At 35.3% G+C, this 24,526-nt stretch overlaps 1 protein-coding gene and 1 non-coding gene across 5 annotated transcripts in view; one reads left to right on the top strand and one right to left on the bottom strand.

Annotated features, from left to right (window-relative positions):
• NFATC3 (nuclear factor of activated T cells 3) overlaps positions 1-24,526 on the top strand; it is a 101,892-nt gene that overhangs the window by 18,804 nt on the left and 58,562 nt on the right. For all 4 annotated transcript variants that reach the window (XM_054579290.1, XM_054579292.1, XM_054579291.1 and 1 more), the window contains exons 2-3: positions 16,676-17,813; positions 20,066-20,228. In XM_054579290.1, the coding sequence (XP_054435265.1) occupies positions 16,676-17,813; positions 20,066-20,228 (1,301 nt within the window). The remainder of the gene's footprint in view (positions 1-16,675; positions 17,814-20,065; positions 20,229-24,526) is intronic.
• LOC129075324 (small nucleolar RNA SNORA20) lies at positions 4,769-4,903 on the bottom strand. The gene has a single exon (XR_008529628.1). It is a non-coding gene; the product is annotated as a small nucleolar RNA SNORA20 (small nucleolar RNA).

Raw genomic sequence — 24,526 nt, 5'->3', positions numbered from 1 at the left:
GCTCTGTTCATATAATCTCATTTTCAACATTAATTTTCCTTTTTTAAAATTACTCATCATTTTTGTTCTAATTCCCTTTCTAATGTGCTAATTTTCCTTTCCAAGTTTCTGAATTGTTTTGAATTTAGCCAATTAATAGCTTGTTAAATTTTTCTTGCAAAGTTCTATGTCTTTTTTTTTTAGTTACTACAAATATCATAGAAGTTATACATGCCTTTCTTTGTTTAAAGAATCAAATTGTTAAGTAAAGCTTATTCTGGGAAAAGTTCCTTGACTCTACCTCTTACCTCACTTTTCTTTTTCTCCTGCCTTGTGGCAGTTGCTTTCATTCCAAAGCAGTTTCTTTTGGTATTCGCCTTCAGATTTCTAGATAAAATGCTCATACTGCTATTTCTTGATTTTTCAGTTTTAGCCATTTTCTGTTGACTTCCATTGTAGAAAGTGAAGGTTAGCACATTGTCACTCCCGAGTATACATGGAACACATTTCTCATTCTCCAATATGGATATGTCATAATTGTGGTTAGATTAATATTGTTTATGACTACACATTGTGCTATTCATAGCTAAGTCATATAGTATAGTATTATTATTTTTCCTTCCTTGTACAGTTTGTTTTTTTCTAGATTTAATGATTGTTGTTATTGTCCTGTGTACTTAACGCTGATTGATTCCTCAAGTGCCTGAATCTCATCCCAAAACTTTCAAACATCCCAGTTACTTTGTCAGTTTTATTTTCTTGGAGACCTCTCTCTCAGAGCCCTCTAAATTTCTATAATCTGGACTAAGCTGTTGTACATCTGCCATTCTGAGATCTCCACTTTCTATCATTTCGAGGAGTCCCTTTGCCTTTTATTGCGTTGGATCACCTGTTTCTTGGATACATGTCCTCCTTTTGCTTGATTACTTTACAGTCATTTTGGAGTACTTTCTCCAGTAGCTGAAGACAGTGGGAGGTAAGTTTTTGAGACCTTACATATTTAAAAATATCTTTATTCTCCCCTCACACTTAATGATTACTCATGTATAATTCTAGATTAGATATAAATTATTCTCAAAATTTTGAAGGTATTGCTCTTCATTTTCTTCTGTCTTCCAGTTTTGCTTTTAAGAAGTTTGATAACATTCTAATTCTGTTCTTCATGTGTAACCTGTTCTCCTCCTCCCAATCTTTTAGGTTCTTTTCTTTATCCTTTATGTTCTGACATTTCACGATGGTATGTGTTAGTATGAATCTATTTTCATTCATTGTACTGGCCTCTCAGTGAGGCCAGCCTTTCTTTCTTTCTCTTCATATTCTGTTTTCTTCTGGAACTCTTAAGTTTCAACTGTGGGACTCGTGGACAAATTCTAATATTCTCTCTCATTTCTATTTGTTTCTTTGCTTTACTTTTTGGAAAAAAAACTTTAACTTTGATCTTTGAATTTTTCTTTGAACCTTCAATTTGTTATTTTTAATTTCTAGGGGTTTTTATTTTACATTTTTTAATAAGTACGTGTTCTTAATTCAAGGTTATAATATCTTTTGTTCCCCTTCAGGTATTGAGGATAGATTTTGTTTTTATTTTTGAGGTTTCCCTCTTATCGTATAGTCTTTTTCCTCCACTTTTCCTTTTGCCTGTCTTTAATGTTGAAGCTTTTCTCAGATGTTTGATGATTTACCACTCTGCTTATTTTTTAAAATGGAACACTAAAATATTAATGGCAGTTCTGTGATTGCAAGTGGTACTAGCTAACTGCAGCCCTCATTGTAGGAGTTTTACTAGGTTACTGTAACCTGTGATGTCATTAATTGTAGGTCTTTTCTCTTAGGCTAATCCCACAAAGAAGAATCTTTCAGTCTATTGCCTGCAGAGTATTAGCCCCTTCACCGACTGTGAGCCAAGGGAGGGAAAAGTACTGAGGGTTTCAGTATACATGTTTGAGAGAGATTTTTATTTTATCACTGTTTTCAGTGTGGTTACCCTGGCTCTCAGTTGCCCTTCTGTTTTACCCGTTCAGGAAATCTTCAGTCTTATGCCTAGAGGAACATATATCCAGTAACGCAGAGTGAGGAGGCATGGGAAATCAGAGAGGAGATTAGTAACTCATTTAAACAAGCTGAGTGCCAGTCTTGTTTTCAGCTTTGTCTTCATCTCAACTTCTGAAAAGTACCTGATGTAGTGCTTTTCCTGAGTGTTTGAAGGTTTTGTTTTGTTTTGTTTTGTTTTGTTTTTTGCTGCTGCTGTTGGAAATCAGTTTTCTTTTCACTGCTGGCTTAAGTTTTAGCTTTTTCAGGTGCTAAATCAGTTACCATGAGTATTGCATTCCAGCTTCTAAAAGTGTTGCCATGGTTTCACCTCCTGCCCTTTTTGTTTTTGTGAGTTTACACCCTTAAAAAAAACATTTTACTATCATTTAGCAGAGTTTCATTTGTGAATAGGAAAGTGTGTATCTTCATTCCACTGTCAGAAGTTCTTTCAATTTTTGTTTTTTATTGAGGTGAAAATTACATAACATACAATTAACCACTTAAAAGTCTTCAGTTAAATAGTATTTAGTGTATTTGCAATGTTGTGCAACCACCAGCTCACTCTAGTTTCAAAACTTTTTCATTACCCCTTAAAAACACCTCATAACCATTAAGTAATTGCTCCCCATTTCCTTTCTTCTACCCCGTCCTCTGATGACTTTTAATCTGCTTTCTATCTCTGTGATTTTGACTATTTAGATATATCATATAAAAGGCATCATACAAAATATCTGGCTTCTTTTCCTTAGCATAGTGTTTCTGGGTTCATCCAGCTTGCAGCATCTGTCAATATTTTGCTCCTTTTAATGGGTGGATAATATTCCATTTATGTATGTGCCATAATTTGTTTCCTCATCCATCTGCTGATGGACATTTGGATTGTTTCTATCTTTGGGTATTATGGATAATGTTCCTATAAACATTTTTGTACAATTTTCTGTGAAGCCATACGTCTGCATTTTCTTGGGTATATACCTAGAGGTGGAAGTGCTGGGTCCTACTGTTTACGTTTAGCTTTTTGAGACACTGTCAGACTTTTCCACAGTAACTGCACTGTTTTATTTTGGCACCACTAATGTATGAGAGTTGCTATTTCTCCACAGCCTCACCAACTCTTGTTATTTTCTCCGTGTGTGTGTGTTTTAAATTAAAGCCATCCTAGTGGGTATGAAATAGTATCTTTGTGGTTCTTAGCATTCACTAATGACCAACCAGTGATGTTCATCATCATTTCATGTGCTTTTTTGCAAATCATATGTCTTCTTTGGAGAAATGTCTATTTAAGTCCTTTGCCCATATTTTTAAAAGATTTTAATTTACTTCACTCTGACTGATGTGGCTTAGTGGGTTGGATGTCATCCTGCAAATGGAAAGGTCACCGGTTCGATTCCTAGTCAGGGCACATGCCTTGGTTGTGGGCCAGATCCCTGGTTGGGGGCATGCAAGAGGTGCATCAATGTTTCTTTCCTTCTCTTTCTCCCTCCCTTCCCCCTCTAAAAATCTTTTAAAGATTTTATTTACTTTTTTATAGAGAGAGGAGAAAGAAAGGAAAAGAAACGTCAATGTGTGAGAGAAATATGGATCGGTTGCTTTTTTCACGCCCCTCACTTTTTTAAAAAAGACTTCATTTATTTATTTTTAGAGAGAAGGGAGGGTGAAAGAAAGGGAGAGAAACGTCGATGTGTGAGAGAAAGAGCCATCCGTTGCCTCTCACACCCTCAACGAGGAACCTGTCTTGCAACCCAGGCATGTGCCCTGATCAGGAACTGAACCACACTGGATACCTTTCACTTTGCAGGACGATACTGAACCCACTGAATGACACCGATCAGGGCCTCTTTTTTAAACAGTAAGTTTATTGGGGTGACACTGGTTTAAAAAATTATACAGGTTTCAGGTACACAGTTCCATGCACATCATCAGTACACTACAATGTGTGTCTGCCACCCCAGGTCAAGTCCCCTTCCATCATCATTTATCCCTCCTATACTCTCCACCTCCCTGCACCCCTGCAGTCACCACTCTGTTGTCTGTCTTCACTCTGATAGCATCTTTTGATGCACAAAATTTTTAATTTTTATGTAGTCTTTTCTTTCGTTCCTTGTACTTTTAGTATCAAACCTAAGAGTCCCAAGGCCAAATCTGAGGTCATGAAGGTATGCACCTGTATATCTATAAATCCTCCTATGAGTTTTATGGTTTTATCTCTTATATTTAGGTCATTGGTCTATTTTAAGATAATTTTTTATATAAGGTATGAGGTGGGGGTTCAATTTCATTCTTTTGTATGTGGTTATCCAGTTGTCCCAGCATTGTTTGTTGAAGGGACTGTTCTTTCTCCTATTGTTGTCTTAGCACCTTTGTCAAAAATTAATTGGCCACAGATGTTTTGGGTTTATTTCTGGACCCTATTCTGTTCTTTTAGTCTTTATGACTATCCTTATGCCAATATCACACTTTCGATTCCTATCGTCCTAAGTATTGTATTCTTTTGAAGGCTATTGTAGATAGAATTGTTTTCTTAATTTCTTTTTTGGATTGTTACCGGTGTGTAGAGGCACAACTGAATTTTGTGTGTTTGATCTTCTACCCTGCAACTTTCCTGAATTCATTTATCAGCTCTCGTTGTGTTTTGTGGATTCTGTGAGACCTATATACAGTTATGTATCTGCAAATAGAGATAGTTTTACTTCTTCCTTAACAATTTGGATGCCTTTTATTTTATTTTATTTTATTTATTTATTTTTTTTTACGGAAGCAATGTCTAGACCACACATGCAAGAGAGACGAAACGGTTATTCTGTCTCCACTGACAGTGGTCCACTGATATTTTATCCCATGCGTATAACTGCTCATATCACTGAAAAGACTATAGCAGCAAATTAATGGGAAACTTTTATTTCTTTTTACTGCCTAATTGCTCTGTTTAGGACTTCCAGTACAGTGTTGAATAGCAGTGGTGAAAGCTAGTATGGTCTTCTTGTTCCTGATCTTAGAGGGTATAAACTTTCAGTTTTTCACCATTAAGTATGACGTTAACTGTGGATTTCTCATAAATGCCATTGATCATTTTAAGGAAGTTTCTTTCTGTTCATAGTTAGCTGAGTTTTGTTTCTTTTAATCGTGAAAGGGTGTTGAATTCTGTCAAATATTTTTTCTGTGTCAATTCAGATGATCATTTGATTTTTTCCCCCTTTTCATTCTAGTAATGTAATTTTTATATTTTGAACTTTCCATTCCTGGGATAAATTTCATTTGTTCCTTTTCATGTGCTATTAGATTTGGTTTGCTGGTATCTTGCTCAGGATTTTTGTGTCTGTATTCATAAAGGATATTATTCTATAGCTTTCTTGTGGAATCTTTATCTTGCTTTGGTGTGAAGATAATGCTGGCCTCATAGAATGCTTTAGGAAGTGTTCTCTGTTTTTTGGGAGAGTTTGAGAAGGATTGCCGTTAAGTCTTTTCTAAATTTTCATGGAATTTACCAGTGAAGCCATTTTGTCTTGGACTTTTTTTGTTTGGAGATTTTTAGGCTACTCATTAGATCTCTTTACTTGGTATATGTCTATTGAGATTTTCTGTTAATTGAGTCAGTTTTGGTAATTTCTGTGTTTATAAGACTGTGTCTGTTTCTTATTATCATAGTATTCATAACATTTTTACCAATATCAGTTATAACACATCCTAACAGAGTCTACTTAGCTTGTATTAAACTATTGTTTTCTTTCTTCTTTGAAAATTTTCTTCCCTGAAGTTGTTCCTGTTGATTAATCATAGGGCTAATTATTTAACCTTTAAACTCTGGATTGGTCCTTCAAATAAATAATAATTGAGCAGAATCAGTAGTACCTGGTTACATATCAGGAGCTGAGAACAACCACTTGAAACCATTTGTCTTGTAATTCCCTATTTGATGTTGCTGCTGGTGTCCTCAATTTTTCAACCACCTATTCTTGCTGAAAGGTTGATACAAGTTTATTTTCTCTGAATAAGTTTTTTCTGTTGCTGCAATCAAACACAATTTAAATAAATCACATTCAGTAAATGGCTTTCTTTGCTTGACTAAGATTGAGCCATTCAGAAACTTTCTGTGGTTGCATCCTTGTTTTTATTTTTTCTTTTTGTGTGGAAATCCTATTGTGATGAGGTATTCTGCTTTTCTTCCCCTGTGAGTTGAAAGTATTGTGAATGCTTACCATGGTAATTAATACTGATGTATAAGGTATTCTTATAGAACAACCACATCATTCACTGCACAATAAACATAATGCTTTGGCAACTAACTTGGTAGCTAAATAACTCACATTCCTCTGTGCCTTGAAAGTGTGACATTCAATGGGAAGTCCATTTTTCTCTTTCCTGTTTTGAGTGATACACTGATAGGCTTAAAAAAAGTTGCAGTACTTCAATATACATTGCACTCAGAATGCTGTCAAGTTAGAACTGTGTCCCTGCAATTTGTTTGTGTACCAGGTAGTATTGGGAAGCAGTATCACAGCTACTTGTATGAAAGTAACCTTTTCAGTGGTGTCCATCCTTTTGGCATCTCTGTACCACACTGGAGGACATATTGTCTTGGGCCACACATTAATACATTGTGACACGTAATCACACACACAAAAAATCTTATAATATTTTAAGTAAATTTACAATTTTGTGTTGAACCACATTCACAGCCACCCTGGGCTGCCTGAGGTTGGACACCCCTGGACCAACGATACAGGTACAAATACATGGCTATGTTCCATTAAAACTTTATTTGTGGACACCAGAATTTGAATTTCACATCCTTCTGTGTCATGGAACAGTATTATTTTGATCTTTTTTCAACTATTTGAAATTACTGGTATCTGAGCCAGAACAACAGGTGATTGGCCAGGTTTGGTCGCCGGCCTGTATTTTGCCAACCCCGGCTTTACTATGTGGTCCAGATTACTTGCATGCTTGCATGGGGCCCCCTGGTGGCTGAAGGAACACAGAGCAAGTAAGTCTTGAGATGGTCAAATATCTGAAGTGCCATGAATTTGAGAAGTCTAGAGTTGGGAATCTGGACCTAGGGCTCTTTATCATAGTGAGATTTTAGTAGCTACTTACATAATTTTCAGAGCTTGAGCTTTGGTGACACTTGGGGAAAAGATAGAGCAGCATTCTTCCGTATTTTGTATTCTGATCTCTACAATGCAAAATATGTTTGCTTCACCTGCAGTTTATTTGTGGGAAGGGTGTGGATTTTAGCATCAATCAAACATTAAAATGGCATTGGTACAATAATTATGTTTGAGTGAAACTATAGTCTTCCAAGGGCAACTCTGTTTCCTTCCCCCCCTTCAATTTTTTGCTAAAGAGGGTTGAGGTTTAATAAATTAATAATTTTTGCTAGTTTATCAAGTATATTCTTAAATAAAACCAGATTTCTATTTTTAACTACAAGTGAACTGTTGGTGAAAAAATCAGTGACTGCTAATGCAGTAGGGTGTTGCTGTTCCCCTTTGAACTAAGGTACCAGCATTTTTTTTAATCAGCAGTATGCATTTTATGACAATAACATGTACAGGTTGAGCAGCTTAGGGCTCTTTTTATATTTTAAACAAGCGTTTACATTATTTATGGGTTACACTGAATTTTAAAAAAAGGTCAATTGTACACTTACTCCTTAGACACTATAAAGTGCTCCTGGAGTGTACATCTTTAATATCATCATTAAAGGTGTTTATAAAGGGTGTTTGTTTTTTTTATGGTGATAAAGTATGCACAACATAAACCATTTTTAAATGTACAATTTAGTGGCATTATTTATAGTCACATTGTTTTGCACCTACATGGGTGAGGTTTTTTTTAAAATTTAATACTTACGGTATTTTTTTTTCAATTACCATTTAGTCCCCTTTTACCCTCCTCCTTGCAAAGGGGTGAGTTTTTTTAATCTGCCATTTTAAACTTATTTTGTGAGTGGGATCCAAGAAATGAAACCCACTTGCTCTGGCCAGTCCCAGATTTACTATCATGTTATAAAATAATGAACATGAACTAATTTTGTAATTTATTTTTAAAGGAAATTTTTAATTTGTAAAGAACCAATACAGTTAATTAGAACTCTTAAAGAAAAGTTGCTCTGAGTGATTCTAAGGTACTCTATTTGCCTGTTTTTTTTGCAATCATCATTCTGATTTCCTGTTTCTAATCTGTGGACTAGATGAGCAAATAATATGGGATTTCTAAAATTGTGTATAGAGGGTCTGAATGAGGGTCCAACAAAAATTCCTGTGAGTTAAAAATATGAGTTTTGACACTGTGTATGTTGGATTGTTCAGAGACCTGTTTACTTCTCTCTGTTCAATGACCTTTTAAATAGGTGACAGCTAAGTTGTAGAAAGTTCTTGGCTATTATCATAATTCAGCCAGACTGATAACATTGCCAAGAAAATACATGGTTCAGAAATTTCTGATTTTGATATAACTTAGGGATTAATATAAATTCTGTAAGGGGAAGTACTTTTAATAACTTTAACAAATATTTTACTATAGGACTAATAAACATCAGGCCTTGCAAGGTATTAGATATAGAGCAGTTGAAGTTATTCTCATATCTAATAGAGATCAGGTCATTCCCTTTTTAAAACTTTTTGATGGTTTCCATTAGCCACAGAATAAAATTCAGACTCCTTATCATAATCTTTCTAGGTTTTGTTTCTTTTACTTCTCCGCCTTCAGTTGATAGCTCTAACCACATGTCGGGCCTTTCACTTCCTTAAAGTCTTATTTGACTCACTGTTTGCTTATACTATCCCTACTGTGATGGAGCTATCACCTTCTCTACCCATGCTTCTCTACTCACCCCCTTTCTTTGCTTGCTGGTTCCAATTCACCTTTTAGGTGTTAGCTTACATGCTGCCTTCTCAAAAAGTCCACCCTCTGTAAATAGGTTCCTTTAGTTTCTTTTCTACGACTTAGTAGTACTTAATAATTTTTAATTTGTCTTTGTCAATCTCCCCTGAGACTGTATGCTTAAATGAGGGCGGGGGCCATGCTTACCTTATTTATTCTTTATATACCTGGCATCTAGAACAGTTTCTAGAAAATAGTAATTATATTTTAAATAGTTGTTGAGTAAATAAGCACTTTTATTTTCTGGGATACCACACTCTTTTGGTTCTTCTGCTTTTCCCCTGATGTTCCCTTCTTACTCATTCCTTTTTTGTCTCCCTAATCCCTAAACTTCAGATTCCCATATGCCTCAGTTGCCTGCTTTCTTCTTTATCTACACCCCATTCCTAGTCATCTCTTTTGATCTTACGGCTTAAAATATTCTCTATCCATTAATGACTCCCAAATGTACCTGGCCCACCTGAAACTTTATATACAAAGTATCTGCTTGATTATCTCCAATTGGGAAGCTTATTAGCATCTCACATTTAATATGTTCAAAGTAGAATTTTTTGAATTCTCACCTGAGGTCCTTTTTTTTTTTTTTTTTTTTTTTTTTTTTTTTTTTTTTTGCCTTTTTTAGAGAGGAGTGGGTGAGAGGGGAGAGAGAGAGATCGAGCAATTGGTTGCCTCCTGCATGCGCCCTAACTGGGGATTCAACAGGGGATTGAATGGGCAACCTAAGTTTGTGCCTTGACTGGGGTTGAACCTGTAACCTTTTGGTTGGGAGGATGCTCCAACCAATTGAGCCACAACCAGCCAGGGCCAAAGTAGAGTTTTTTATTTCGTATTTTCTAAATCTCTCTCATTTTCTTCTTCATTTCATTTATTAGGAATACAGGTATTTTTATTGTTGGTTGTTTTTTTTTAAATCTTCACCCAAGGATGGGTTTATTGACTTTAGAGGGCGTTGAGGAGGGAAAGATCGAAAGAGAGATTGGGGGTGGGGAACATTCATGGGCTATCTGCTGTACACACTGTGAGTGGGGAACAAGCCTGCAGTCTGGGCATGTGATCTGACCGGGAATTGAACCCGCAACCTTTTGGTGTACAGGATGACACTCCAGCCATCTGAGCCACCTGGCCAGAGCTAGAAATACAGTTTTTATAATGATAGTTCAGACCCAAAACCTTGGTGTCAACCTGACTCCTCTCTTGCTCACATCCAATTCATCAGCAAGTTGTCAGCTCTACCTTAATAAAAAAAAAAATTCACTTCTTACTGCTTTTCTTTTTTTACAAACCATCACCACCCAGGTCCTATGCCCCATTATTTTGTACCTGGATTATTGCAGTAGTCTTTTATTTAAAAGTATATCAGATCATGACACTCCTTTGCTTAGAACTCTCCAGTGGGTTCTCATCTCCCAATACAAACCAGTCATTCTACTGGTCTGTATGATACTTGACTAACCAGTGTCTCCTGTCCCCGCCCCCTCCTGTCCCTTATCATTCTGACTCCTACTAGCTTTCTTGCTTTTTCTCATACACTCCAAAAATAGTCCATTTTCAGGCCTTTGCACTGCAGTGTTCTTCCTCTAGATTGTGTATAGCTCAGTTCCAAATATCCTTTTGATATATCCTCAAATATTGGAGAAGGAACCCTTTTCAGACTTCCCTATCTAAATTGATTTTCTCTAATTTTTTCACTCTATTCTCCTCACCCTATTTTATTTTTCTGTATGTTGGGTTGGCCAAAAAGTTCATTTAGTTTTTTCCATAAAATAAAAGACACATTTTTTATTTTCACTAATAATTTTATTGATTTGGATATTTTGAGTATGTTGGCTATCTCCTGCTATTGGCTTCTGGTGGGTAGAGGCCAGGGGTGCTGCTAATCATCTTCTAATGCATAAGACAGACCCACAGCAAAGAGTTATTTGGCCAAAATGTCAGTAGTATCAAGAAACTTTGCAAACCACTCCCGACACATTCAATCAGTCACAGCACCTTCTCCATACACTGCACAAATCTTGTGTTTCAGTTGCATTTTTACCTTTCTTGAAATAAAAAGCATGATACGCCAAAATTGTTGCATATTTTCTTCTATCTTCAATATTCAGATGGCTGCACAAAAGTTCACCAGTTTTGATAAGTTTCTTTTTAAATGCACAATATGACAGCTGTTACAATACAATCTAACAAAATTGTTTTGAATGAAGTTGAAGATAGCTAAGCTACTAGAGACGTTGTATGGAGAAAAACTAGATGAACTTTTTGGCCAACCCAGTATTATATATCACCACCCAGCATATGTTACTAAAATGTAAGTTCTTTGAGTTTGGGGGCTGTGTTTTTTGTTCTCTTGTGTTTTCAGAATCTAGAGCATAACAGTTACGTAGTGGCTACTCAAAAAAATTTGTTAAACAAATGATCACTTTGCTTTTGGATAAGGACAAAATACACGTATATGGTTGAAAAGCGAACAGCACAAAGTTAGCACCTCCAAAAGTGGCATAATGGGAATATAGAAACTGATTTCTTGATGAGCTTGTTGAACTGATAAAATAACCGATTCTGGAGCTGTCCAGCCTTTGGACCTCTTGTTATTATACAGGGTCTGGCAGAAGTAACACCTGTTTGAATGTAGTTGGTAGGGTATGTGAATGTCTTGCATGAGATGGACAGCAATTTGAATGTTTCACCTAAAATGTCATATGATGTGCTGGAGTGTGATATTGTTATGTTACAGAACTACATGCTTACGATTTTGTAATTAAAAAGGAATGTTATTTGTGCCAGACCCTGTATTGGATAGTAAGTAACCTCCCCTCTTTTCAGCTTCTGTGAGTTGGGTTTTCTGTTCTTTGTAGCCTAGAAACATCATATTTTATACAGAGCCATTTTACTCCAAAATTATCCTATATTTAAAAATAACATCCTGCTTGGAGAAACTGAAGTAAAACTGATGATACTCATGTCCTTCCAATGTTACAAATTAAAACAAAGTCTTTTAAAAGAAATATCTCTATATGGTAGGGGGTGCTGTAAATGTGTGTGCCCTATGATTTAATAACTCCACCCTTGGGAATTTATCCTTGGAGGCTAATTCAAAAGAAAACGTAGATAAAATCCCAAGAGAACAACAACAACAACAACAAAAGAAGACATAAAGCAGTTCATAGAGATGGTCAGTGCTACATTATTTATAAAATAAAATGTAGGAAATAACTATGATAATTGACTCTTTAAATTTTATTTTTCAATTATAGTTTACTTTCAACTAGTTTTAGGTGTACAGCATAATAGTTAAACAATTATACTTTACAGAGTGTTTCCCCTGATATTTCCAGCACCCACCTGGCACCATACATAGTTATTACAATATTATTGACTATATTCTCAATGCTGTATTGTATATCCTCTTGACTATTTTGTAACTACCAATTAGTACCTCTTAATCCCTTCACCCTTTTCACCCAGTCCCCAACTCCTCTCCCTTCTGGTAACTATCAGTCTTTCTCTATGAGTCTGTTTTAATTTTCTTTTCTTTAGATTTCACATATAAGTGAAATCATATGGTATTTGTCTTTCTGTGATTGACTTATTTCACTAAGCATAATACTCACCCTCTAGGTCCATCCATGTTGTTGCAAATGGTAAGATTTCATTCTTTTTTTTTACGGCCGGGTAATATTCCATTGTATATATACACCACAACTTTTTCTCTTCTCACCTTTTGATGGGCACTTGGGTTGCTTCCATATATGATAATTGACTCTTGACATTTTGCATGGCATTGAAAATTGTTTAGAAACTTTATAAAGCTCAATAAAATAAAAAATATTGAAAGACAGTGGTGAATACACAATACAATATACAGATGATATAGAGTTGTATACCTGAAATCTATATAATTTTATTAACCAATGTTACCCCAATAAATTCAATAAAAATGTTAAAAAAAATTGAAAGACAAAGTTGTATGTTATACAGGCAAAACAAATCTAGACTTACAAATCAATGTAGTAGTATTCTTGGTGGAGAGGTAATGACTTAGAAGGGAGCCATAGAGGGGCTCCTGAGATGTTGTTCATGTTCTTTTTTTTTTCTTTTTTAAAGATATTAGTTATTTATTTTTTAGAGAAACAGAAAGGGAGGGAGAAAGAGAGGGAGAGAAACATCAATATGTGAGAGAGAGAGAGATCAGTTGTTTGCCTCTCACATGTCCCCAGCCAGGGATCTGGCCCACCACCCAGGCATGTGCTCTGACTGGGAACCAAACCAGTGACCTTTCGGTCTGAGGGCTGGTGCTCAGTCTATGGAGCCACACCAGGCAGGGACTCCCCCTTTTTTTTAAAAGAATGCTATTACAGGGTGTGTCTGTGAAAATATATCAAGCTGTGTACTTATGTGCACTTTAGGTATGTATCTTACACTTCAATAAAAGGTTAGGGAAAAACCTGAAACAATGTTATAATCACAATTATATGAAATATGTACCCATGTAGACCAAGACACATGTGAAAACATATGTCTTGGCATGTATAAAAATGGTAATAGCATTTGTTTGCAATTTTCTTAAATGATTATCCTACAGTCTGGGAGGAAATATTTTATTTATTTTATGTATTTTTTAATAAATATTTTATTGATGATGCCATTACAGTTGTCCCATTTTTTTCTCCCTTTTATACCCCTCGACCCTATACTGCTCACCCCCCAGCATTCCCTCCCCAACTTAGTGCATGTCCATGGGTTGTACATATAAGTTCTTTGGCTTCTCCATTTCCTAGACTATTCTTAACCTCCCCCTGCGTATTTTGTACCTTCTATTTATGCTGCTTATTCCGTGTACCTTTTCTCCCATTCTTCCTGCCTCCCCTCCCCCTTTTACTGTTCACAGTTTTTGATCTTCTTTTTCTTGTGTAAGTGCCTTTAACTTAACACATACTAAGGGCTTGGTGATGCTGAAGTCCTTTAACTTTACCTTATCTGGGGAGCACTTTAACTGCCCTTCCATTCTAAATGATAGCTTTGCTGGATAGAGTAATCTTGGATGTAGGTCCTTATTTTTCAGGACTTTGAAAACTTTACCAGCCCCTTCTTGCTTGCAAGGTTTCTTTGAGAAATCAGCTGACAGTCTTATGGGAACTCTTTGTAGGTAACTCTCCTTTTCTCTTGCTCCTTTTGAGATTACTTATCTTTAATCTTGAGTAACTTAATGATGATTGCCTTGGTGTGTGCTTCCCTGGGTCCCACTTCTTTGAGACTCTCTGAGCTTCCTGGATCTCCTGGAAGTCTGTTTCTTTAGCCAGATTGGGGAAGTTCTCCTTCATTATTTTTTCAAATAAGTTTTCAATTTCTTGCTCTTCCTCTTCTCTGGCACCCCTGTGATTCGGATGTTGGAATGTTCCAAGTTGTCCCAGAGGTTCCTAAGCCTCTCCTCATTTTTTTTGAATTCTTGTTTCTTCATTCTGTTCTGGTTGAATGCTTGCTTGTTCCTTCTGCTCCCAATCGTTGATTTGAGTCCTAGTTTCCTTCCCTTTATTGTTGGTTCGCTATATATTTTTCTTTATTTCACTTTGCATAGCCTTTGCTTTTTCCTCCATTTTGTGATCATACTCAACCATTTCTGTGAGCATCCTGATTACCAGTGTTTTGAACTGTGCACCTGATAGGTTGGCTATCCACTTGGATTGAGCGCCGGCCTGCGAACCAAAGGGTCACTGGTTCAGTTCCCAGTCAAGGCACATGCCTGGGTTGTGGGCCAGATCCTCAGTAGGGAGCGTACAAGAGGCAACCACACATTGATGTTTCGTTCCCTCTCTTCCTCCCTCCCTTCCCCTCTCTCTGAAAATAAATAAAATCTTTAAAAAAATTTTTTTCATTGGGATAAAATATACATAATATGTTCTCTATTTATATAACAGCTTTATGAAGGTATAATTCATATACCATATAGTTCACCTGATTAAAGTGTACAGTTCAGTGGTTTTTAGTATATTCACAGAATAGTGCAACCATTACCACAATCAATGTTAGAACATTTTCATCACCCCCAAAAAGAAACCCAGTACCCACTTGCAGTCACTCCCCATTTGCTTCCAGTCCTCTTCCTTTTCTTTTTTTTTTTAATAGCTTTTTTCCTCTAGCTTTTTATTCCAGTCAAATTGAGGTTTTCTACATTGGAGCTCTGACTTCTTCTTTCCTTTGATTCAGTGAATGGAATTAATGGTATATGTAAATATTTCAATTTTTTAGGAAATATTTCAGAGTTAAAATAATAAAGTATAACATACCCCTCTTAAATTTTAAAAAGGAAAAGGCAGGGTAATTGACAAGTATTGAGTTCTCGCTAACTGTTAATCATTGTGTTAGGTGCTTGTCTTAAAAATGATCCTTTGTGTTTCAGATGATATTCTACTCTACTCCAGCCAGCGTAATAGAAAAAAACAGCCTTGTAAATCTGAAGTTCAAGCCGGTTAAATAACTTGTCCAAATTCACACAGCTATGGACTGGCAGAGCCAGAGTTTAAATCAGCAGGAGGTGGGGAGGGGTGGGATTGTTTTGTTGTTTTAATACATGTAAAAAACTCTTTATGTGTTCACTAACCACACAGCACCTTAAAAGTTCCAGATTCTAAAACTTACAGAAATAGTTAAATTGTAGGGTGCATACTGGTTAAAGACAGCAACCCCAATAGTCTAAAGGTGTGTTACTTTCTGGGGGTACTAATATAACAAAACAATGTTCTCTTGAGTACTTTTGAAAAGAGGCTAAAGGTTTGTGCTTCTCTCCCTTGTATCTATGAACTGTTCGTCTTTGGTCTCCTAATGATGATCTCTTAGGAAAATGTGAAGGTGTTGAACCAGTACCTTGTTAGAGTTTAGTATTTCTGCCTCTGAAATGGATAATAATCACTTCTTCCTAAAAGTGAATTTGCAAAATACCATTACTGCTGCATACACTCAGTAGGTAATTTGGCAGGAGTTGTTTAGTGTAAATATTCCAGCAAGGGGTGCATTTTAAAAGTTCTGTCCTTATTAGGATTACTTTAACAATCAGGCGTAAGTTAAAGTACTGATGAATTGTTTTCTAGTTGAGGTAAATGATTCAGTGACATTACGGGACTTTCATGACCTAGTCAGCTGTGACCAAAGTATGAATTCTTGATAGTGACTGGTGGAGAGGGAAAAACCCCTTGTTATTGTTAATCATAAAAATTTCCTTAACAAAAATAAACGTTTTGATTCTGCTGCAAGGAAACTGAGGCCTTGGAGAGAGTAAGTGATTTGACTAAGATCTCACAGTTAAATGGCAGAGGTAGACAGGAGTCTAGGTGTTGTGAGCTGATTCAGTAATCCTTTTCATTATTTAATTTACTGAGTATACTTAAAACTAAAAACCTTCCAAAGACTTGGCTTTATCCTTTATTCTGCTTTAACTTACAGACCCCAGATGAGACTGAATATGTAAAATTAGATTATCATTCTATAATTCTGTGAATATTTTTAGAATTATGGATATGATTATTTTATAAAAGCATTTATTGTTTTCATATGTTTTCTGAGTCTCATTTTAGAAAATGTGAAAAGTAAAAAATTATATACATAATTATATATCTACAGAAACATTTGACAAAGCACACACCAGTCTTTAATGGAGCTAATGATATACCTTTTATGTCCCACTCTTCTCTCTCGAGTTATTATTATTATTTACTTTCTCATCTAGTAATTTATATATCTAAATTTTCTAATTTCTTGTTTTATTGATTTTTTTGCTTCCCTTCCATAGATCTTGAGCCAGATGATTGTGCATCCATTTACATCTTTAATGTAGATCCACCTCCATCTACTTTAAACTCACCACTTTGCTTACCACATCATGGATTACCGTCTCACTCTTCTGTTTTGTCACCATCGTTTCAGCTCCAAGGTCACAAAAACTATGAAGGAACTTGCGAGATTCCGGAATCTAAATACAGCCCATTAGGTGGTCCCAAACCCTTTGAGTGCCCAAGTATTCAAATCACATCCATCTCTCCTAACTGTCATCAAGAAATAGATGCTCATGAAGATGACCTACATATAAATGACCCAGAAAAGGAATATTTGGAAAGGCCTTCTAGAGATCATCTCTATCTTCCTCTTGAGCCATCTTACCGGGAGTCTTCCCTTAGTCCTAGTCCTGCCAGCAGCATCTCTTCTAGGAGCTGGTTCTCAGATGCATCGTCTTGTGAATCTCTTTCACATATCTATGATGATGTGGATTCAGAATTGAATGAAGCCGCTGCCCGATTTACTCTTGGATCCCCTCTGACTTCTCCTGGTGGCTCACCAGGGGGCTGCCCTGGAGAAGAGTCCTGGCATCAACAGTATGGACTTGGACACTCCTTGTCACCCAGGCAATCTCCTTGCCACTCTCCTAGATCTAGTGTCACTGATGAGAATTGGTTGAGTCCCCGACCAGCCTCAGGACCCTCATCAAGGCCTACTTCCCCCTGTGGGAAACGGCGGCACTCTAGTGCTGAGGTTTGTTATGCTGGGCCCCTTTCACCCCATCACTCACCTGTTCCTTCTCCTGGCCATTCCCCTAGGGGGAGTGTAACAGAAGATACCTGGCTCAATGCTTCTGTCCAGGGTGGGTCAGGCCTTGGTCCTGCACTTCTTCCACCATTTCAGTACTATGTAGAGACTGATATCCCTCTAAAAACAAGGAAGACTTCTGAAGATCAAGCTACTGTACTACCAGGAAAATTAGAGCTCTGTTCAGATGATCAAGGGAGTTTATCACCATCTCGGGAGACTTCAATAGATGATGGCCTTGGATCTCAGTATCCTTTAAAGAAAGATTTATCTGGTGACCAATTCCTTTCAGTTCCTTCACACTTTACCTGGAGCAAACCCAAGCCTGGCCACACCCCTATATTTCGGTGAGTTTGTGAAATGGCTGCCTGTCATTCGTACTTACAGGTTATTGGTAGCATGTAAAACTACATTATCTATATGAAATCGTTGGACCATTTTCCCCTTCCTCACTTTTTGATGTCTCCCAGACAAATAAAGTCTGCATTTATTTTCATTGAGTCTTAAAAGTACCTTTAGGTAGGCTAAAGTTAAAATTTTTAAAGTGCTTAGATAAATAAATTGTAGATAACAAAGTACACTTAAGAATTTCCAGAAGAAATTTTCTTTGTTTTTGTATTTATTGATTTGAGGGGGAGGAGGGAGGGAGAGAGAAACATCGATTTGTTGTTCCATTTATTTATGCATTCACTGGTTGATTCTTGCATGTGCCCTGACTGGGGATTGAACCTGTAACCTTGGCGTATTGGGACAACACTCTAACTGAGCTTCTTGGCCAGGGCTAGAAGGAATTTTCTTATCTAAAAAAGCTTTTTGTAAAAGATCGATTGTAGTATGAATTAAATTACTAATACAGCTAATTGGGAATAGGCTTTTTATATTTTTAAGAGCTCAAGATACAAATGAAATTTGCCTTTTTATGTTTGTGGCTAGTGTTTTTTTCCATAATTTTTATCTATTTACAAGTTTGTAAATTTTTTTAGTGTGTAGGGGAAGTTTTAAATTTTATGTATTCAAATTTCTGTTTTCCTTTATGGCTTTTGGGTTTTGTGTTATATTTTAAAACCTTATACCACTCTAAAATAATTAAAAAATAAATGAAAATCTAATTTTCACGTAATTCTAATAAAGTTTTTATATATTTTATTTTTATAATATATGTATGTAACATATAGTATTTATAAGTATTTATAGTATTTATACTATATATTGTATTTGTAAATTTTATATATATACATACATATTTACATAGAATCTTGAGTCTAGCTAAGGACTGAAGAACAGTATAATGACTTCATTTTCCAAATAGCTTATCAGTCATCACAATACTATTTATAGAATCAGTGTAGTATAAAATTGATTAGAAAAGGCAGCTTTTCCATGTATTAAATCACTATGAATTCTGTTTATTTTTTTATTTACTTTTTTTAAAAAGCTTTTTCGTTGGTATGAACGTTTGTTTATGGCTCCACATCTTTAGAAAATATAATGTAAAATTATGGTGTTGAAGATACCTTTGAGCCTATCACTCTGCCCCTGAAAATTACCTTAGTCTTTTTAGGAGTTTGCTTTAGTCTGCCCAAGTGCAGAAAGTAGCTGAGGGGTGATGAAGTTGAGTTGTTTCAGACTAATAAAAACTAATACCATTGAACTAGTAAAAACTAATACACAATGACTAGTAAAGCTAGGCTGAGGACATTGAAGGAATCAGTGAAATAATTGAGAAATTTACAGTAGGAATGCTAGCATTTTAGGAGGTAGAAAATACCTTAGAAGTCCCATTTCCTCAATCACTGAGAAGATTAATACTTTTAAAACAAATCATTCTGTCTTTGGGTTCATTAATATTTGACCTGTAGGTATATAAGTTGTATATTTTCTAATTTCATATTTTCAATGTTACTATATCTAAGTGAACCTGTAGCTCTTTAAGCTCTCAAAATTATCTTACCAGTCATTTGACATTTTGCTCTAAACATTTAGACATTTAGAGATGCTGCAATGATAGGCCTTATATGTTTTAAGCTAAGTATTACTGAAATTAAATTTTTATCTCAAATTGCAATATATTGCTAACTATAAGCAGTATTTCAGAGAGATAGGATAAAGAGCAAAAGTGGGAAGTGAGGAGAGCAACATGTACAATAGACTGATGTATATAGCCTCACACCAGGGAGGGAAACAATATCCTGAGACACAGGGGCCTTTGGATTCTTGCAGAGATATTGATGTACATACACAGAGATGTGCAGTATTTTTGCTTTAAGAAGTCAAAATTTATTATTTTGATTGTTTTTGTAATTACATACACACAGTTGAGAAACAGTTATAGTTTTACAAGTGTTAGAATTTGTCCTTTCTTAAAAAATACAGAAAACCAAAAAAGTTGATAAAATTTATTTTACTTTTTCAGGTTAAAGAATTATTTCTTAAGTACCCACCATATACAGTGTTATAACTTATTAAGTGAAGTTTTATTTTGGAATTTTTTGTTCCCAAGACCACAGGAAGAAATGTTGGTGCTGGTGAAGAAGTGATTTGAATCACTGCTCGGCGATAATAGCATGGTGAAATGCGTCTTTGTGTGTTTTTTTTATAGCACATCTTCATTACCTCCGCTAGACTGGCCTTTACCTACTCATTTTGGACAATGTGAACTGAAAATAGAAGTGCAACCTAAAACTCATCATCGAGCCCATTATGAAACTGAAGGTAGCCGAGGAGCAGTAAAAGCTTCTACTGGCGGACACCCTGTTGTGAAGGTATGAGATTTTGGGGGTGTTTTTATTTTATTTATTTATTTATTTTTGACAGATACTATGCATCTATTAATGATGGAGTGTATTCAGTTAGGTACTACTGAGCTTGGGAGAGAGAGATTTCAAAACCAGATAGTCTCTATTGAGGTTTTGTGTTCTTGCTGACATGGTAAGACTTCCACATTGAGTTTTTCTTGCTAGGCTAAAGTATATTCCTGCCCTGCAGGGCTGGTGTGGCTAAGTGGATTAAGCGATGGCCTATGAACCAAAAGGTCGCTGGTTCAATTCCCAGTTAGGGCACATGCCTAGGTTGTGGGCCAGGCCCCCAAATAGGGGCATGCGAGAAGCAACTGATCAATGTATCTCTTGCACTTTGATGTTTCTCTCTTCTTCTTTCCTTCCCCTCTCTCTAAAAAGTAAATAAATAAAACCTTTAAAAAAAAAAAAAAGATATTCCTCCTGGACTTACTCTCTAGCTGGGGAAAAAAAGATTATAATGATCAAACAGTTGTTTTTCTGATTTAAAAAATTGGATGTTTATAAATATAATATATGCTCATTTAAAATCCACATAATACAGAAAAGTAGAAAGAATAAAGCAATATATTAGCCAAAATCTAAACCACTCAGAAACAAGCACTTGTTAACGTTTGATTAACATTCTAAGTAATTCTCTGTGTATGTATATAGTGGAAGACTGGATGAATGGCTACAAAAATGAATAAACTTTTTAAGGATAGGATTATATCAGATGTCTTTGTAATTAAAATTTTAATTTTTATCTGATATATTAGAAAATAAAAGTAAAGTGAAATTGTAACAATTATATAACATTTGAGTATGAAATATATTTAATATGTTTTGAATCATAACAGTTGATTAGCTTTAATTTTACTTGAGTAAGAAACATTTAAAAAATGATACAAAGAACTACTGAATCTTAGATATTCTTCACTCTTAGAGATCATAAAAGATCTTTCTAAGGTCAGAAAGATTAAATAAAATCTTGAGAGGTTCAATCATTGTTTTAGATGGTATGAAATAACAACCTGATCTGAAAAAAATGAGGTAATTGTCTCTCAAACTTTTTCCCCCTGCTTTACCTCCTGAATTTTATTGCTTACAGTAGTTTTCCTTTCAGATCTTTAGCCATTCTCTCCTTGCAGCCTCCCCTCATTGTTTAGCCTTAAGTCCTTTACCTAGTTGGATTCAATGATTACTACTAGTTCTTTTTTACTTGTTTCATTAAGTGTTTTTGTTTACTTTTTGGTTTGTTTAGGGGGACTTTGGATGCTATATTCCTTGGTTTCTTTCCTGTTTGAGAATGTTTGTTGCCTTTGTATGCTCAAACATCAGAATAGCTATGTATAATAATCTTGAGTCACCCTTTTTTTCTCTCAGAACTTAATGGCATTTTGTAGTGGACAAATTAATTACATCTGAAGTGAATTTGAACAGATAAAATTTATGAACAATCATTTTCTGATATGTCATTATTACCTAAACATGTTTCATAGTTTTTGACAAAGCTTTACATTTTAGGTGGGTGTTAAAGTGATTTGTAGCCCCCCCCCCCCCAAAAAAAGTAAGTTACAGAAAAAGAGATCAGATTCGTGGTTACCAGAGGCAGGAGGTGGGGGTAAGGTGGATGGGGGAATCAGATAAAGGTAGTCAAATGGTACAAACTTCCATAAGATTTAAATAAGTACTGGAGATGTATATTGTACAACATATGACTGTAGTTCACATTGCTATATGGTATATTTGAAAGTTGCTAAGAGTAGATCCTAAAAGTTTTCATCACAACAAAAAAAAATCTCTGTCTCTCTGAGTTGATGGATGCTACCTAACTTTATCATGGTAATCAATTAGCAGTATATGCAAATCAAGTAATTATGCTGTATACCATACACTTTAAACTTTTGATAATGCTGTATGTCAATTATGTCTCAATAAAACAGAAAGAAAAAAGGGAAATGTCACCTTGGCCAGGAGGCTCAGTTGATTGGAACATCGTTACGTGCACCAGAGGGTTGCAGGTTCAATTCCCAGTCAGGGGCACATACCTGGATTGCAGGTTTAAACCCCAGTTGGGGTGTGTAAGGAAGGCAGCCGATCAACATTTCTTTCTCACATCGATGTTTCTTTCTCTCTCTCTATCTCTCCCCCGCAACTCCTCTATCACTAAGAAAAATCAATAAATAATAAGATACCCATGGGTGAGGAATTTAAAAAAAAAAAGAAAAAACTTAAAGGAAAACTTAAAGGAATTCTTCCATTTGTTGTTAGAGTCATATTTTGTTTTAAATGAGAGCTTATTTCAATTTAAATAAGGAGAAAGAATTTTTACTTCGATTCCTGTGTCTTTCACTTTCCTTACCAGGAAAGAAATTATTTACAAGTTCGTAAGTGAACAAAATTCTTTTGGAAATCTAAGTTATTTGTTTCTACAGTATTTATTTATTTATTTTTAATCTATAGTATTTAATTAAAAATTGATTCTCTGTTTAACAGGAGACTAACACTTCTGATATCATCAATGTTTTATATTCTCTTTGCAAGTGACTTATTTTTTTCCTAACTTGTTGCTTGAAGAATTATACCGTTGTACCTGAAGTTATTGACTTAACCCCAGTATGCCTGGATGTCTGTGGTTCCTTATCAGTCTTTCTCAATACCTGTCATGCTCTCTTTCAATCTGAGATTGGTTCTTTGCGCAAGAAAATTTTCCTATATTATGTATCTATGTACATTTCCTGTTCCATTTGTCTTTTACTTTCAGATGTTCTCAGTATACTTACACATTGAGAGCTAAGAAGTTTCTGAAGTATGCATTTCTTGAAATTACAAAAGAACTCAAACTATGAAGCTTTTGAAAAATACCACCTACCTTCTAGCCAACTAATAAATTACCTTTTACTTGAAGTAAATAATCTTATTCATTAATATGAGCCACAAACATTTAATACAGTTGAGACATTCTGTTACTGTAGCTGGGGATTGAGTGGAGGAAAAAAGATTAGACCTCTTTTTCACTCCCATGAGGTTGACAGTTTAGTGAGGCTTGCAAATGAAATAATAAAGTATGATAAAGGTTTAACAGAGGAAATTCAGATCTCTGTGAGAGCAAATTGGGATCTGAAACCCAGACAAAGGGGTTGACTCAGGCACTGCTTATTTGAGGAAGGTTCTTAGCTAATTAGTAAACAAATGTTAGCCAGGGAAAAGGTGAATACTGAGGAAGGAAAACTGTTGAGCAGAGAGAAGAGTTTAGATTTGCACTGTCCACTTCAGTATCCACTAAGCCACATTTAAATTTAAACTTAAAAATTCACTTCCTCAGTTGTGTTACTGACACTCAAGGCTTGGTAGCCACATGTGGCTACATTGTCTTTTCAACAAATAACGCAGGTGCAGTTGGATATTCACAGGCCAGAAAAGAAACCTTAACCTCAACCTCAGAATTTATGTAAGAATTGATATAGCATAGATCATGGATTTTTTAAAAATGTAGATATACAATATTTTTATCATTGTAGAAAGTTCTGTAGGGCAGTGCTGGTTTAGAAGCCTGTAAGACCAAGATAATATGTTATACTAATGAATTACCAGAAATATACAGCAATAGATTTTTATTTTATTTGTCCAAAAAGTATTAGTGTTTTAGAAGTTGTCTGAAACATTTTATTCTTGTTTTTCAAAAGTGTAAAAATTATTTGAAATTATGTCCATTTTAACATAGGTAATGGCAACTGTATTTATATAACAGATATGCTGTTTATACATCAAGATATATTCTAGCAGCTTTTACATTGCCTTTGAGCAATTGGACATCTGTAAGCAAAAATCCCATGTCTTACGCAGATATTAATTCATGATGGATCATGAATTTAAATGTGAATCTTAAAACCATAAAACTTTTATAAGAAAACATAGTAGAAAATCTTTAGAACCTCAAGTTAAGGGAAGAGTTCTTGGACATGATATCAAAAGCATGATACCTAGTAGAAAAAATTGATAAATTGGACTTTATAAAAAAATAAAAACTTTAACTATGTAAGGTCCTATTAAGAGGATTGAAAAGACAAGCTATGGGCAGGGAGAAAACATTTGCAAACCACATACCTGACAAAGATCTTGTTATCTAGACTATGTAAAGAACTCTCAAGACTCAAGATTAAAAAGCAGTTAAGTTAGAAAATGGCAAAAGACGTGAACAGACATTTTACCAGGGAGGAGAAGGATGATCAATAAGCATGTGAAAAGATTGTCCACATTATTAGCTATTAGAAAAGTGCAAG

This window comes from Pteronotus mesoamericanus, unplaced genomic scaffold (genome assembly GCF_021234165.1).
Source record: "Pteronotus mesoamericanus isolate MK-2021 breed Mesoamerican mustached bat unplaced genomic scaffold, CSHL_Meso_final contig_52, whole genome shotgun sequence".
NCBI classification, from domain to species: domain Eukaryota; kingdom Metazoa; phylum Chordata; class Mammalia; order Chiroptera; family Mormoopidae; genus Pteronotus; species Pteronotus mesoamericanus.
Note: the sequence above shows the minus strand (reverse complement) of the source record. Positions and strands in the feature narration are given on the sequence as shown.